This window comes from Ostrea edulis, chromosome 9 (genome assembly GCF_947568905.1).
Source record: "Ostrea edulis chromosome 9, xbOstEdul1.1, whole genome shotgun sequence".
Lineage (NCBI taxonomy): Eukaryota > Metazoa > Mollusca > Bivalvia > Ostreida > Ostreidae > Ostrea > Ostrea edulis.
In genome coordinates, this window is record NC_079172.1 from 48837781 (window position 1) to 48854562 (window position 16782).

The following is a 16782-nucleotide window of genomic DNA, read 5'->3' on the forward strand; positions in this document are numbered from 1 at the left end:
GGAATTGGACAAATTGCATAAAAGTACCTTCCACAGAGAGAAAATTCTCAAAGCTCAGAGACAAGAAACTGCTGCATGATTGGAAGGATTGAGATAAAGACAACTGTGTTTGGTAATGAAGAATTCTGCCGAGAGTAGAATTTCCATTAGATATGAATTGTGGATCTCCCGTAGAGAGGGACAGATATAATTTCCTAACCTGATACTATTACAGCATGTCCTTTTCTGGCAGTTTGGAGTTGTACAACTTTATGAACAAATATATTTCCATAGTTTATTGGCATGAATAAATGCATTCAAAGCACATCACACACAAACACAAACGTGAGAAAGTTTTTCTTGATATTAAGACGGAATTGAATTGTAAACACCAGTTGATCAGTTAATGCCCCCTTTAATATACATGTGCAAGTAGTTTTAAAAATATACATCATTAAAAATTATGACCTTCAGGTCTTCTACAGTTTTAAAAATACTGGCATTATTTTATTCTGCTCACTCGTGGACTAACAGCAGTACGCATCATATTACGTTGAAGGACAGATAGGATACAATGTAGTACAATATTCTCCATATGAAAGACTGTTGAGTAAGACAGGCCCCAGTATGTGGCATACACAGCCTAATACAGAAACTCAGCTTACAACACACCAACTCTATATCACTTAGGGTCAAATAATGCAACAATGAAAATTTCTTCACATACAGGAAATTTGTATCAAACAAATTTTATTCAGTGCTTAATTCTATCTTGCCAGAATGCTTGAAATAATAATAATTAAAAAACCCTGGTATTTCTCAATGGTTAAATCGTAACTTTGGTAGTCAGAATATAAATTTGTTACTTATATCATTTACTGTCCAACTTGTGTTGTTGAGCATAATACAAGCCAATCAAAATACTAGGGTTTGCCCCATCTTCACCAGTCAAAGATTAACGATTCTACACCTTGTACTAGAATAAAGAACCCTTGACTGGTGTCTTCAAGATGGGGTTTCCAGCTTCTATGTTCTTGGGGTGTGGATGTCATTTTTGGTATCTTTCTAAAAGGTATTTAAATAGTCATAAGGAAAATACATGCCAGATCTGAATTGGAACCTGAAGTATATCCCAGTTTTTGTGAAACACAAGGTCCGTATCTTTTGTGAGAGAACATTTTGATCAAAATTGCATGGTGTGATTGTTTATCTTGTAAACTTGGTAAAAACATTCGTAGAGTTTAGAGCCAGCCATAGGTTATTACAGGAACCCTGAAACCTGTGTCAATGTTTCTACATCAGAATGATGTTGCTGCAGATTTAGTAATTTTCATGTGACAGAACTCACTATTTTTGAGAGATCAGCTGTCAATACACAAGTACTGATAAGCATATAAAAGAAACACCAAACAAATAAGTTTTTGTGAGTTCACAATCTCATGAAATTACTGTTAACGAAAGTTTTACAAATAACAAACGAACAAAAAACCCCTATCTACTACAATAGGTGCTAAATGCAACTACCTTTCATTTCGATACAACGTTGTTTGTCTGCCAAGAATTTATACACATGATCTACAAACAGGGCTGTCTGAATTCCTCAGAAATCAGAGAAAAACTGGTCGAAAAGGGAGGAAAACACCTGACACCCTACCTGGAAAAATATCCTTTTCTGTCACTTTAGATCAAACCCAGTGTTTCATTTTTTTAAAAATTGAGCCAATCAGAGGAATTCCTCTGAGAAGAGGAAAAATCACACCCCTTTACAAATATGAATGAATGTAGAATGTAAACTGGTGTGAATATAGAACTCACTAATGTATAGAAATATTTGATATGTTAAAATTAATTCTGAAATCACAGGTCTTCTTCACGGATGGAATCTTAATGGTAAATAGAAACACAGAAACAAGGTCAATGTTAATACTACAACACCATGAAATCTGTGATCTGTAACAAGCTTGTCAACATAGGGTAGAAACAGCATTAGTAATACGTGTATTAGTAACTTATTTGAAAAAAATCTACTCATAGATTCATATTTTTGTGGTTTGAAGAAAAATTGCATGTTCTTTGTGTCTTCCTAATTTGTTCACTCCATCATATAATTAATTTTTTGAAGCCGTATGCATGTTCATACCATTAAGACAACGAAAATATGACACCCACAGAAATGAGCGATTTGACAGTGTTTAACACAGGTTGACACTGCAGCATCTTGCTACGATTTCTGGTACTGATGATAGTCATTTCATAGTACCTAAAAACAAATCTATTGCTATCTAGATAGAAACTAAACATCACATTTTCTAGAATCAAGGGGGAAAAAATCTTATACACAGCCATACATAAAGCAGATACCCAATAATGTTCCTCCATATCTAACAGTATACATGAACCCATGTAAAGCAAACAATATATACATTAATTACAAGTATGTTCAAATAAATCTTAAAATGTGAAATTATAACCTTTCACTGGCAGTCTCCATGTAAAATAATGTTAAAAGTTTCATGAGAGTGCAGTGAATTCAAACATCAAAGCAGTGAACATCAAAATAACATATTCATTAAACGCATTTCAATTAAAAAAATTTACACAGAGAAAAATGGAATACATATGTGTAAATAATATATCTGGAAAGCTGCATTGAAATTGCATTAAGAATTTATTAGTCTTAAATCTTCTGATCTCCACCTCAGCTTCAGCAACTTTTGCTCATTAGTTACTGTTTTTTCTCCCAATTAATCCAGTTCATTTTTGCTTTTATTTCACAAAAGACACGACATTTGCCACATGTCCTTTGTCATTTTAAAAAGAAACAATCAATGAACTCACTGGAGATAAACAGTAACTAAGAAGCAAATGTTTTCCCTTTCCATTCTCATTCAGATTATGCAGACTGCATTGATGACATCACAGCTGGGTCAAAGGTCATAGTGAGAGAATTATAAGTGATGTAACATAAAGCAGTGAAACATAAAGCAGGGATGGAAGACAAATAATGCACACATGTACATAAGTCATTCTGACTTCTCATACACCTTAATGTATTTTCACATAAAAGTGATCAGATTTAACAGATAAAAGTTTGACACAAAATTTACAGGCCTAGAATTTGGCACACTTGTTTCCACGCCTCTATAAATCAATATATTGTGATCTTCATCTACATTATGAACCCTAGATTAACACACAATCCAATTCCTGAACACCATCAAGAGTAGGAGAAGAGTGTTGGAAAAGTCAGAAATTAACGTGCATGTACTCACTTCTCTTTCAAACACCAGAAAGCCACTTTTCCCTTTAACTAATGCTACTAGCTATTATACAGTAATAAAATACTTAAATATTTCACATGTGAATTCATGATTTTCCATCATGTTCATTTATGACCGTAATAATGAGACTACATATACTATTCAAAGCCAGAAACGAAAGACAAAGGGCCACAACTCATGTCAATGAAATTGTTTTATCCAGTCTAGCAATTCTGTTGGGAGATCATGAAATTATAACTACAAGTAAAACTGATTTTTCATGAAAATTCTACAATCAAGTTGTGTAAATAATGCACTATTGATTAGATATAGCACTTGCAAATTCATGTATTTTTGTCCTAAATGATTTTTGCAGTTAACTTTGAGATAAATTTCTGTAGAAGTAGCATTCTGCTATAAACATGTTATATATTAAATGCATATTCCAGCATTACATATTTTAAAAAAAAACAACCTTGCATGTTTGTGCTTGTTAATAAACATATATTGCACACACATACATGTATAGGTCGAGATGATACATTAAAAAATTGTTACCCTGGATACACAAGACACGTAAAAGTGTAAGAAATAAAACAACGAAAGCTATCATAGCACTGAATAAAAGCTCAACAAAAACATAACATTTAGTAATCAAGAAACTAAGAACAGAAAATCATGCCCAGTACATGTATTTCAAATCAGACTGTACAGAGGATGACAACATAGAGGTTTATTTTTGCTTAAATAAAGAATATTGAGAGATTCTACTGCTGTAAAAATAGCATAAAAGAAGCCTTTATATGAGACATGGAAATCAAACTGGGAAACTGAATTTCCCTTTAAAAAAAGTGAAAATAATCTGAAGAGGATTAAAGGCTATGTAAAGTGTATTCTGGAGAGTTGTACAAATTTGGAAAAGATATTCTAGTTATCGGTAATTGTAGCTCATTCTAATAAAAGTAACATCATAAGTACAGGCACACACTGCAAAGACTGTTTTTAAAACAATCTAATTGCTATGGAATCAAAATAGTAAAATGCATTTCTCACAGAATAAAAACACAATGTTGAATTCAAATAGCTTTTGATCATTGAATAAAATGAACACTTTTTAAAAGCAAAATTTAACAATAAATAAAACAATGACATCATAAATCCATAAAATGTTGAAAAATGTCAACAGATTCACCATCTTCATGGCATATGACTTATGAATTGAAATTAAAATGATAAAGTATAAAACTATACGATGCTAGCATATAGACGTGTTATCAGGACTGTTACTATGACGACCACCTGTCATCATAACCAATGTAGGATGTCGACCTGAAACAAAAATTAAAGAAAATTTAAAGATCAGAGTATTAAAATTCAGCATTACGTTCAATATTCCTTATCAATTAAATATTATGGTACAAAATAGGCTACTCAGAATTTTAAGATGATTAAACAGAATGAAAAAAATAAATATCAACTTTTTGTCATATTACATTCAATGCGTGAAAAAAATTTCAATGGAAACTTCTACTTTAAAAAAATTGTGGATTTTTAAAAAGCAACTAGAGATTTTTGTGAAACAAGAATGCCAAGGACACCCTCCAAGGCCTAATAAATTATATCCAACGGAATTGAGAGCTAATGAATCGAGTGCCACTCAGAACCAGATCCTATTGAATTGAGTGCTACTGATCAAAATCTGATAGAATCATGAGGTAATGAATGGAGTCTTACTGAATCCAGAACTACTGAATGAAGTTCCACTGGACTGAGTTCCATTGAATCGAGAGCAATGGAATAGAGTCCTACTGAATCCAGAATTAATGAATGGAGTTCCACTGGACTGAGTTCCATTGAATCAAGAGCAATGGAATAGAGTCCTACTGAATCCAGAACTACTGAATGAAGATCCACTGGACTGAGTTCCATTGAATCGAGAGCAATGGAATAGAGTCCTACTGAATTGAATTCCATTGAATTGAGAGCTATTAAACTGAGTACTACTGAACCAAATCCTATTGAATCAAGAGGTAATGAATGGAGTCCTACTGAACCTTGACATAGGTCCTGACCTTGGCCTTTTAAGTGATCAAATACAAAATCTGTAATTTTGAGATCAAAATTTAAGACTATGCATCACAAAGACATTAAAATTGGATAAATGTGTTCATTTACCTGTGTTTATTACAATATTTGAGCTGCCATCTGTATTATCATCACCGTCTAAATATTCATCAATCCCTTCAATAAAATCATCATCATCCATAAAGTCTTCCTCATCATCAGTCTTTGGTAATTGTGACCGATTCATTATCAGCGAATAACGGTGATCTTTTTTCACTTTTCTTCTGCAAATCAAAAAATATTCAGTACATTCATAGAGGCAGTATTATCATCTAACAAAACTGTGTCCTGTCTCAAAGAAAATATATCAGAAGAGGTCAAAGAAGATTAACATTATTGCTTGTCCTTCATCAAATGATTCATCAGTTCAGTTCATACAGGTGTCTCAATTCTGATTTTTCTTGGCAATTTTACATAAAAATTGCAATTTTTTAGTAAAATATGATTTTTAAAATTTCCAAAGCAAAGCATTATTTTACAATAAATGACATTTTTTAAAAGGTCAATATGATGCTTTAGCAGTATGCAAAGAACAATATTAACTGAATTGGAAAGCGAGGTCAATATTTTTCTTTGAGGGTAGGTAAAGCATTGTATTGACCGAGAAAATGCCAATATAATTGTTTTATTATGATTGAATAATTTAAAACATCAAACATCATTTCTAAGGCCTATGAATCGATTTTTGTATGCATACACATATAGTGCAATATCTACAGTAAATAGTTAAAAGTGATTAGAGACGTGATATTTTCGTTTATTTTATGACTAAATGATTTAAAACATCAACATCAGCTACTAGAACATGTTTAACTTTATATACTACAAATACCTGATTAGTCATTCAGGTTCAATGTTTTTATGATTAAACAATTGTTACTAATGATAAACATCAACCCTTTTTTTAATTACAATGTAGTGTCAAAAAGTGAGTAGAAATGCGAGTTTCCATTGAGTGGCCAAAAAATAATTGATCCTATAGATTTTGAAATTCCCAGTTTAATTCTGGTCTCATTTGGGAGAAATCAAATGTTACATTCACCTCAACTGCACATGCAGGTGAAGATATTCTACTTTATTTTGGAGTTTGTTGGATCTCAGCCAATTGGAAAGCATGTAATGATTCGATCATATAATAACATGTCTTATATTTTACAAACATTACAATTTTCTAAGGAGTGTTATACTGCCTTAATATGCAGTGAATGTGACGATATCTTACCTCCTGTATATTGCTATACTGATTCCTACAATGATGAATACTGCGATAGTAACAGACACGCCCACTATTACAGATATATTTGTGTTTACTGAGGTGGGCGTGTCCTCATTATGAGATGAGGATGGAGGCGTGACCACATTCCAAGGAACTGGACTGTTTGGTGATGGAATATCTGAATAAATAAAACGCAAAATTAAAATGTACACAAAACTTTATTATGATCCTCTAAAAATACTTGATTCATGCTTTAACCACTAGACAAATCTTTTGAAAAAGATAGTTAGATTTTTTCCCCAGCCACTAACCTTGAGAATGTATGACCTTGACACTAATGGCTGCAACTGTATTTTCTGCATCTGTCAACAATGTAAAGACCACTTCTTGACCTTGAACTTTGTCCTGAATTTCTGAAAGCACCTAAACATAAAAGAAACATAATTGGTACACTTGATGGCTCACTTTTTAAATTGATTGTATTTTATTGATTAACACTCGGGATTGAATTACTGTTATCTATAATTGTCATGATCATCATCCTCAATTTCAAGTTTATAAACAATGTATGAAACTTTGTTGTATGCACACAATATTTCCCTCATCTAATTACTAGTATATCATATTTGGATATTATTCATTGTTGTATCTATCATATTGTGTTATCATACATTTATTAAAATTCTGAGAGAAGGCCTCAGGAAGAATAATGCTATGCACTGATTGAGTTGCCTTCTTTAAATAAAGCACAGTTATCATTGATTATAAATCAAAATATCCAGTTTCAATATCGTAATAACAGGAAATAGAATACTAGATTCCTTATTTTACGCGAGTACTTATCGCGAAATGACTCATGGACGTCAAATCGCGAGAACATAAATTCGCAAGTGCTCTGTTGATCAAGAGTTTTTGCATGTAATTTGGCAATATAAAAGTAAAAACAAGTAATTTTATTTCGTGAGTGATGTTTCTTGCGAATTTGCGGGATAATAAATTCCTCGCGTATATTCAGGAATTCACAGTCTTGTAATAACAGGAAATAAAATGCTTTAACATTTTCATTTTTGCTACAATTTTATTGTAGCTGCTTTTGTGGAATATAAAAGTAATGAAACTAAAACTCCCATGAAAACAACCAAAGATCACCATTACAAATACGAAAATAAATATCAATAGTTAAATACGAAAACAAAAATCAATTATCAATTTGAACCAGAGTAAAAAGATTTCATGCAGAAGGAAATCAAAGCTGTGTTTTACCTGTTTAATGGACAAGCCCCTTGTTTCTGGGGGCAGAATTGTAACATCAACAATATTAGACTTTGTATTTGAGGGGATTGTTACAATCAGTCTCTTTGGTGAAAGATGCAAAATCTACAATACAAATATTTCAAACTGACTATAATTATCCAGTATTCCTAGTTGAAAGTTAATTACAATCACACAAAAGATACTAATGATCTAATTAAGAAAATACCTTGGACAGTTCTATGGCAAGGAGATCCGACGTGGCGGATCTACTCAGAAATGTTCCCTTGTTCACACTCTGAAAGTTTCCCGTTAACTTGAGTTGTACCGTGGCCACCTCCTCTGTACAGGTAACAGAAACCATAGTTACATTCCTGATCACCATAATTTTTGCTCTTTAAAGAATCAATAGATTATTACATATGAAGTTTAGGTGTGAAATCAAGGAGTGCTTCCTTCCATTGCAGCTGGGTTGTCAGGGACAACCATTTACACCCTTCATGCCTCCAAATGATTTTAAAACACTTAATTCTTCTATCACACATTTCTATATAGTACAAGCAATTTTAAAATGTTGTAAGAGTTTGGTTCCTCACCATAGACATTAATGGTCATCTCCCTCTTCACTGACCCTACAGCATTGACCGCCTCTACACTGACCGAGTACTCCCCTGTCCTGTTGTAATTGTGTGAAGTGGCAGGTGTCCAGGTCAAATAGGGTTCCTCCTTATACTGAAAGTCAGATCATTAAACACTGAAACACGTCATCGTCAAAGATACAGGCTTAACTTCTAATAATGAAAGTCAGATCATTAAACACTGAAACACGTCATCATCAAAGATACAGGCTTAACTTCTGATAATGAAATTCAAATCATTAAACACTGAATATGTCGTCAAAGACACAGGCTTAACTTCTAATGAAATTCAAATCATTAAATATGTCGTTAAAGAAAGAGGCTTACATGTAACTTCTAATAATGAAATTCAAATCATTAAATATGTCGTTAAAGAAACAGGCTTAACTTCTAATAATGAAATTCAAATCATTAAACACTGAAATATGTCGTCAAAGACACAGGCTTAACTTTTTATGCTGATATTCAGATCATTAAACACTTATATATCGTCAAAGATTAACTTTACGTCTTCTTGTTGAAGCATGTGTTGTTTTTTTCATTTAAGACCATCCAATCACTCAATGAGCATTATTCAATCATGTGACAATGGTGCAGAATATGAAGGGGAGGTTATCAATACTTTTGTTTTCTATATTCAGGAATCAGCAGTTGTCTCTCACCTTGTCACCAAACTTCCACACATAGTGGACCAGACCAAAGTCGTTGAGGTGGTCCCCAAACAGAGAAGCCCTCAGTAGAGTCCGCTGTCCTACCTGTGATCCCCACGGAAGCTCTAAGTACACTGCCTTCAACATGTCTGTAATTACAAAGAGAAAGTGTCATCATCACACACGTGGGACATTGCAATCTCGAGATCATTGCTGAAAATTTGGAAACTTAAAGCATTACTCCGTGTTTGCAGGACATATTGGATGTGATTACAGTGTAAATTGTAAAACAATTGTGGCCAGCTTGACCTTTGACATGACCTTGACCTGTCATAAAGCTTGACATTTCAGTTTATTGAGTTTGAAGTCAATGTTTTGCTTATTGTACAGCAGGTTAAAATTGTGGTTGGAAAAGATCACAATTTTCTCAAGTTGTAGCAAATCACTGTCATATGAATTCGCTGAAAAGAAAAATGATACAAAACCTATATCTATGACTTCCATGTGCTATTGTTAAGGTTTTTGGTTAGAAAATATCTGAGGCTATCTTTTTACAAAAGAACATTCATAGTGGATTGTTTGTGCACTTGACAAATCTTCAACAAAAATGGACATGATAAAAAAAAATTTCATCAAGTTGGACTAGATTAGAGATTGAATGCATTATACGTAAATACATGTATAAACTGGATGACCATGGTGTATCATCTGTACTACCATCCCTCCCTGGTCAAAGGTTGTAAGCGCCAAGCATAGGCCTACATTTTTGCAGTCCGTCACCAGCAATGGTGACGTCAGACTATTCATCTAATATGGAATTCTATGTTATCATTTACAACTCCACTATTTTAATTATATCTAAGGAATCAGATTGCTGAGTATGTCAAGTAATTAATTATAATGGAAAACGTGATGATTTGCACAGTGGCAAAGCCAAGTAACATAAATTATCACATTTTTCATTGCACTTAATCACTTGACTTACCCAACAAACAAGACAGTGATTCCTTACATTTATAGTGAAATAAAAATGAAAAAGTGAAATCAACACACATGGTATTCAATGTTAACGTAGTTCCATCCTCCTGTGATGTCATAAGATTTCGCAAAGTCAATGATTTCATATGATTTAAACATGACAGGAACATAAATTTTGTTGGTGTCTTTTTCAATAGTTATTGTAGAAAATCTTGTCAACCATAGAATATTTCAAAAGTCTAAGTTATATATGAATAATTAATTGTATGTTTAAAAATATTCAATCCAAGGGCAATAACTCTGTTTTTGTTAAATTATTTATCAAGACCAGTATGCGATAGATTTCCTTTAATTTTCACAAACATTTTCAATTTTGAAGAAACGGTTTCATGAAATTGTTATGAATACTATTATATTGTTTCAACCAGTTTTTGTGAAAATTTGAAAATGCTGTTTAAGGAAAGCTGCAATTTTCTGACGTTGATACAGGTATGTGTGTGCTAATTGATAAAAAATTTATTAATAACGCACATATCTATTTTATCATTTTTATTTGTTACTGAGATATTTTATTTGACGAATCAACAATTAAATATAAGATTGAACCTATAATTCTAGAAGGGTGGAATTACATTAAATTTCATAGTTCCCATCCACTGATGTCATAACAACTTAAGGAAATTTACATGAAAAAACTAGCACACTGGAGCTTCAAAGGGTCATTACATAGAAATCAATTACAAATGTGAACATTTCAATATAGGTATTGAAATTTTAAAAGATACAATATTGGGTTGGTCACTTTGGTCATGCGTGTGATCAGGCAGAAAATGGAGGTAGGTAGCTTACACTTGTGTAGGTGAATTTCCAATGCGTGTAGGTGTGTGCCTTCCCCAATTATCACCTGTTGTCATTTCGAAACAACAATGGGGGATTGCTAGAAAGGTGTTAATCATGGATGATGGTATTAATTTGGAATGAAATTTGATTTTATCAAAAAACAAAAGTCTGATTAGAGTTAAATATATATATCTGAATGGAAATACAGTTGCTATAGTAGGTATGGCATCTTATCTTCAGATAACTGTTCTTTTTCAATTCATTTTCATCAAATTTTAAAGAATTATACACTGCATGTTGATTTCACATAACTTTTATTTCCACAAATATAGCGAAAATTTCCTCTGCGAGTTAATTTTCTTCTATACAGTACTTCAGATGTTGTAACCTAGATGTGGGTAGACAGACCAAATCAGATAGATATGTCCCCCGCCCCGATCTTCCACCTCGAGGACATTAAGATCAATCACAAATAATTTGCATAGCCATCTTGATCATGCATTTGACCTGACACAACATTTTTCATAGATATTTACTGACACATTTATGCAACATCATCGATAAATCTTTTCGGCTTTACACATTTCATACTTGACCTTCTATGGAGATGGTGATGTAACAGGAAGCCTGGCCTCCACTGTTAGAGGCAGTCACTGACACATTGTATTTTCCAGCCTTCATATAGGTGTGCGTGTTCTGAGCAGAATTAGTCAAACCGGTCACTGTAACATTCTGACCATCTCCAAAACTCCAGGTGTAACTGGTCACATATTCTGATCCCTAAAAGACAAAAAAGTGTCAAGTACAAATAATCAGTCACATATACTGAGGCAGAATACTAGCAATCAGTCAGAATTTATGTAGCTATAAATTAATATATTTTGGCTGTATTAAGAAATTTTATGCTCATGTCAATTATTGCAACAACAGTCTCCTAGAGCCTACCTTTGCCTGTGACAGAGAGAATGTGATTTTTACGAATTCTGTGTTGTATAGTTGACTCAAGTTTAGAGCCTACCTTTGCCTGTGACAGAAAGAATGTGATTTTTACGAATTCTGTGTTGTATAGTTGACTCTAGTTTAGAGCCTACCTTTGCCTGTGACAGAGAGAATGTGATTTTTCTAGTTTAGAACCTACCTTTGCCTGTGACAGAGAGAATGTGATTTTTCTAGTTTAGAACCTACCTTTGCCTGTGACAGAGAGAATGTGATTTTTCTAGTTTAGAGCGTACCTTTGCCTGTGACAGAGAGAATGTGATTTTTCTAGTTTAGAGCCTACCTTTGCCTGTGACAGAGAGAATGTGATTTTTCTAGTTTAGAGCCTACCTTTGCCTGTGACAGAGAGAATGCGATTCTTTCTCCGGTGGGGAACACAGACTTAGTCACACTAAGCCGTAGTCCGGTAGGGGGGAAGACAGGGCACATTGCCACAATGGGGCGATATTTATCGGAGTTCTCTACCCCTCCTACACAGCGATCAGCTGCCACCTTCCTATACCTGTTAAATCCAGAAATCAATACACAGTTACATGTACATGAATTTTAGCAACATCTTGACTGTCATTTTGAAATATACACAGGTTTAGATACAAGTAATATTGTATGATAATTGAAAACTTTTAAAGATGTCTGTTTGTTGCAAACAAGAACTTAGTTTTCAAGTCCTATAGAATGCATGGAAAGACAAGATGAAATATCACAAAGTTTATCAAAATTTAATAAATTGAGAATTAAGTTACTTGAATCAAATTTCACCCGACGAAACAAACTGAGAATAAAGTAGACACAGTTTTGCAGTAAATACCCAGTTTTCTCCTTAAAGAGGTTTGCACCTGAGACTTGGAGTAATGACAATTTTTTGGAAAGTGTATTTTGATTTCTACATTGAAGGAGAATTAGGAAATTAGAAAGAAAAAACTTGATCACAATGCTTGGTATTGAGCTACAGTGGTCTAATCATGACCTTTTTGCACTTAAAATTTACTCAAGATTTATTCAATGAAACTTGATTTGCCCATTGGTGTCAACACAACACAAGCAACACAAATCAATCATTTCATAAAATAGATACATAATCATGTCTTCTAACAATACAGGTTTTAAAAAAGTTTAATACTAGTAATGGGAAATAAGTAATGACCTTTTTGCACTTGATATACGAAAAAAATTCATATCAAATTATATCAAAGGACCTCCCCACTTTAGCTGTGACATATGGCCCTGACAATTTAGTAAAACATCAGAGTTCGAATTCTGCCATTTACAATGCCCCAAGATGTTCATTAAAGGACACATCGCATGTTTCTAAACTTTTTAATTGTTTCTGCAAAATTAATTCATTTCAGGCCTAAAACTACTTTACATGTGTTTTAAATGACACAGTTTGCGTAGTTTTCGAGTTAGAAAGCGATGAAATTCAAAATCTTGCGATATGCATACCTCGAGCAAGAAGGTTTGAAAACAGTTGTAAGCCATATCGTAAACAAATTAGATTTAATGGACAAAAAAAGCAATTATCACATTAACGGCTTGTAAATAACACTGCATCAGGGTGTTTTGTTTAAGGGTGTACTAGCTGTCATAGAAAGGATTTAGACTGATTTGTTTTCAATTTTCGAAGGAAGGTATGAGGGAAAAGACATTCATGAATATTTTTTACTTTGCCATAAAAAAAAAAACACCCAGTAGCATTTGCCCCTGTACTTAGTAAACTCAGGTGACCTAAAACATGGGGGTTATAAAAATTTTTTAAACTTATTGGCGAAAATACTGAATTTTTATACAAAATTTCAAGTAAATTAATTGAAATTGAAATGCATGTATATGAGTATAAAAATAGGAGATATATTGGATGAAACAGAAACTGCAATATCATGCAGATTTAGAACAATTTGATTAATCAATTCTTCCGCCACAAAGTATACTCCCTTCAAAACCCTTTCAAAATTCGAATTGACACAAAAATTTTCAACTGGATAGGGTTCAGAAATAGATGTGTAATATGTTTGCACCCATGGGATCAGTATTGAACCACTAAATACTTAGTTGTAGCATTCTGCCCAGTTGTGTTCAAAAGCTCAGGAGCCATCTTCCTTAACACTTGAATTTTGACTTCGAACTGCAGCTTACCCCTGACTTTTGTTGTAAGCTTGTCCACCTTTACAGTTGAGTTTGATCAGATTTTCATCAAACCAGTCTGCTCTTGTACAGATTTTGTTTACTGTATCAGTCAGTTCATAACCATAGTCACTAGAGAAAAAATAAATATAGCTATACAGGTAGTTTTTGCTTATCTAGTAGTCTAAGATTGTTTCATATAATAATAATGATAATAATATTCATTTATATAGTGTCTTATATGACTATAAATAACAGCTCTAAAGCGCTGCACACAATAAAAATGATAAAAGTAGTAAAAGGAAATTACAATGGCATTAAGACAGACAATATTAAAACCAATCTGATTAAAATTAGTGTAGCGATCTACGTGAGCGGATCATAGGCTCTGATTTTAATCAGATTGTATTAAAACAATACTATAGTTTCTCTTTGCTTTATATACCAATGAAGCAATTCAAATATTTCTAATATCATAGCTATAGGTTGGGCTATGAAATCTGTGGGAATATAAATGATTAAATAAGACACTGAGATTCTCTACAAAATACCATTCATAATCTTCATTACTACACAGGCATGTTGATGAGATGGTTGGCCTCTTGTAATCTCGACCATTGTAACACTTGGCCTCTGCACTCCTGCGGTGATACTGCATTTTCCTACCCAAAATGCAACCCTAAAAACAGAGAAACCAAAAACTTTTTTTTCTGAAAGTCAAAGAATTCTCAGTCTTTATTGTCCAATTCAACACATGTGCAAGCTAGCCCAATGCAAATAACAATTCAATTTTCAAACCTAAACTTTCATTGAAATTTTCAATACTACAATTAGTTTATTAAACCATTGCATATTCAGATAGTCAACAGTGTTTAATCAACACTTTATTCAGTGCATTGTAAATGAAGACCTGACATACCCTAAAATCTAAAAAAAAAAAACATGCCATGGATTATTAAAGTTTTGGTAAGAAAGTAGGAGCTTATTTTCAAAGCTGTCTTATTTTCAAATCGAGGCAAATTATCAAAGTAAAAAATCTACGGTCTTTAACTGAATTGAAAAAAAAATATTGTGTTAAATTTCTTTTACCACTATCAAATCAAAAGATTAAGTAGTTTATTTTAAAACAATTTTTTACAAATACAACAAAAATAAAGTTTTTTTTTAAATTTAAATAACTCCTTTTAAATACCTTAAGGTAGGACTCATTATCGAAGCTGGTTTTACTTTGAAGTATTTTTTTACTGCAAGAAATAAGGGCCCTTGTTTTCAAAATTTGCTTATTATCAAATGCAGCTAATTTTCAAGGTTTTAGGGTATTTGGTTAATTATATGCACAAACCTACCCTGTTAAGTGCAAGCTCAAGCCTCATCAGTGATGATGCTTTGTAAGTAAGACAACCAGTAATGCATAGGAAACAAGTCAGTATAAAGTTCTATACTTCAACCAAATTCTTAGTCTGTTAGTAAGTCATTATTTCACAACTGATTACACGGGTTTTGCTGCCTTTCAGTTATATAGACTAAACGATACATATAGTCAACCCTGACTTCTTTATCAATCACCTTTTCAAATACAGTCCAGATTTGATAATCGACATCAGAGCACTTCCTGGTGAACACATCAGTGAAGTTCAGCTGCACCATCTGCCTGTTTCCCTTCTCACTTAGTCTACCATACACACTAAACAGAGACATCATTAATCAAATACCAACATTCAGTTATGTTAAAAAGTTTGATAAATCAGCTGAGGAACAAGAGAAAACAAGAGGCCCATGGGCCACAACACTCACCTGAGTCACCTTGTTGATACAGAGATGAAACTCACAATAAACAAGAATTGGACAAAACCTGTTTTTTTTTTTTTTTAAACCTGTTATTTGATGGCTATGTACATGTCTCAGGAAGCTTGCATATCATTTTAACAAACAGTAGATATTTTGTTGCTATTGGAAAGACTCTAAAAGAATCCCTACTTTCAAATTTCAAATCTCTTTTGTAATTACAATCTTCGTCTATACTACCTACATGTATAGATGCATGTATTTGAATTACATTTTTGAAAATTGTATAACATGGAGTGTATAATTGTTGATAAGACTTCAAAAGTTCTATATCACTTCTTTTGACTGTAATCTTGTAAAATCAATGAAAGGTTTTCGATGATGTTTTGCTAAATGTCCTTGTGTAGAATATAAGCCCTTTTGTAACCCACCCTGATCCCAGGAGTCATAGTTTGAACAAACTTAAATCTATGATTCGCTAGAATGTTTGCATATGAATTTGACAAATTGTAGACCTTTTATTCCAGAGAAAGGATTTTAAAAGATTTTTTCTAGATGTTTTTATGCAAGACTTAAAGTACCCTATTGTTGCCCCGCCCTGGTTTTTTCAGGTCCAGTGGTTCTGGAGAAGATCTTTGGAACACACCTGATCTTAATTCCTTCTTTTTATTATGAACCAGGTATGTTGGTGTGGGTATAAATCTTGACTAGGATCAATGAACAAAACAAAAAAAACAACCCAAATTGCATGAAAACTTCCTCGCATTCAATATTTCATCTGTTTACCTGACCATGAGCGTGTTGATTCCTGGTTCGTTCAGAACTCCATCGACAATCATTGGTTTATCTGTGAATTCATGGGAATACCATGTCGATCCCTCGTCGATTGAGTAACTGTAAAAAAAATTATATAGCTTGAAATAACACAAATATTGATTATATTC

The 16782-nt window shown here is 33.0% G+C and overlaps 1 protein-coding gene across 2 annotated transcripts in view; it reads right to left on the minus strand.

Moving 5' to 3' along the window:
• Positions 1-260: 260 nt before the first annotated feature.
• LOC125658822 (VPS10 domain-containing receptor SorCS1-like) overlaps positions 261-16782 on the minus strand; it is a 29916-nt gene continuing 13394 nt past the window's right edge. For both annotated transcript variants that reach the window (XM_048890240.2, XM_048890241.2), the window contains 14 exons: positions 16625-16732; positions 15620-15737; positions 14605-14732; positions 14066-14185; positions 12263-12434; positions 11533-11716; positions 9131-9267; positions 8427-8562; positions 8060-8172; positions 7843-7956; positions 6891-7002; positions 6586-6757; positions 5415-5587; positions 261-4568 (listed from right to left, as the gene is read on the minus strand). In XM_048890240.2, the coding sequence (XP_048746197.1) occupies positions 4495-4568; positions 5415-5587; positions 6586-6757; positions 6891-7002; positions 7843-7956; positions 8060-8172; positions 8427-8562; positions 9131-9267; positions 11533-11716; positions 12263-12434; positions 14066-14185; positions 14605-14732; positions 15620-15737; positions 16625-16732 (1861 nt within the window). In that variant the 3' untranslated portion in view covers positions 261-4494. The remainder of the gene's footprint in view (positions 4569-5414; positions 5588-6585; positions 6758-6890; positions 7003-7842; positions 7957-8059; positions 8173-8426; positions 8563-9130; positions 9268-11532; positions 11717-12262; positions 12435-14065; positions 14186-14604; positions 14733-15619; positions 15738-16624; positions 16733-16782) is intronic.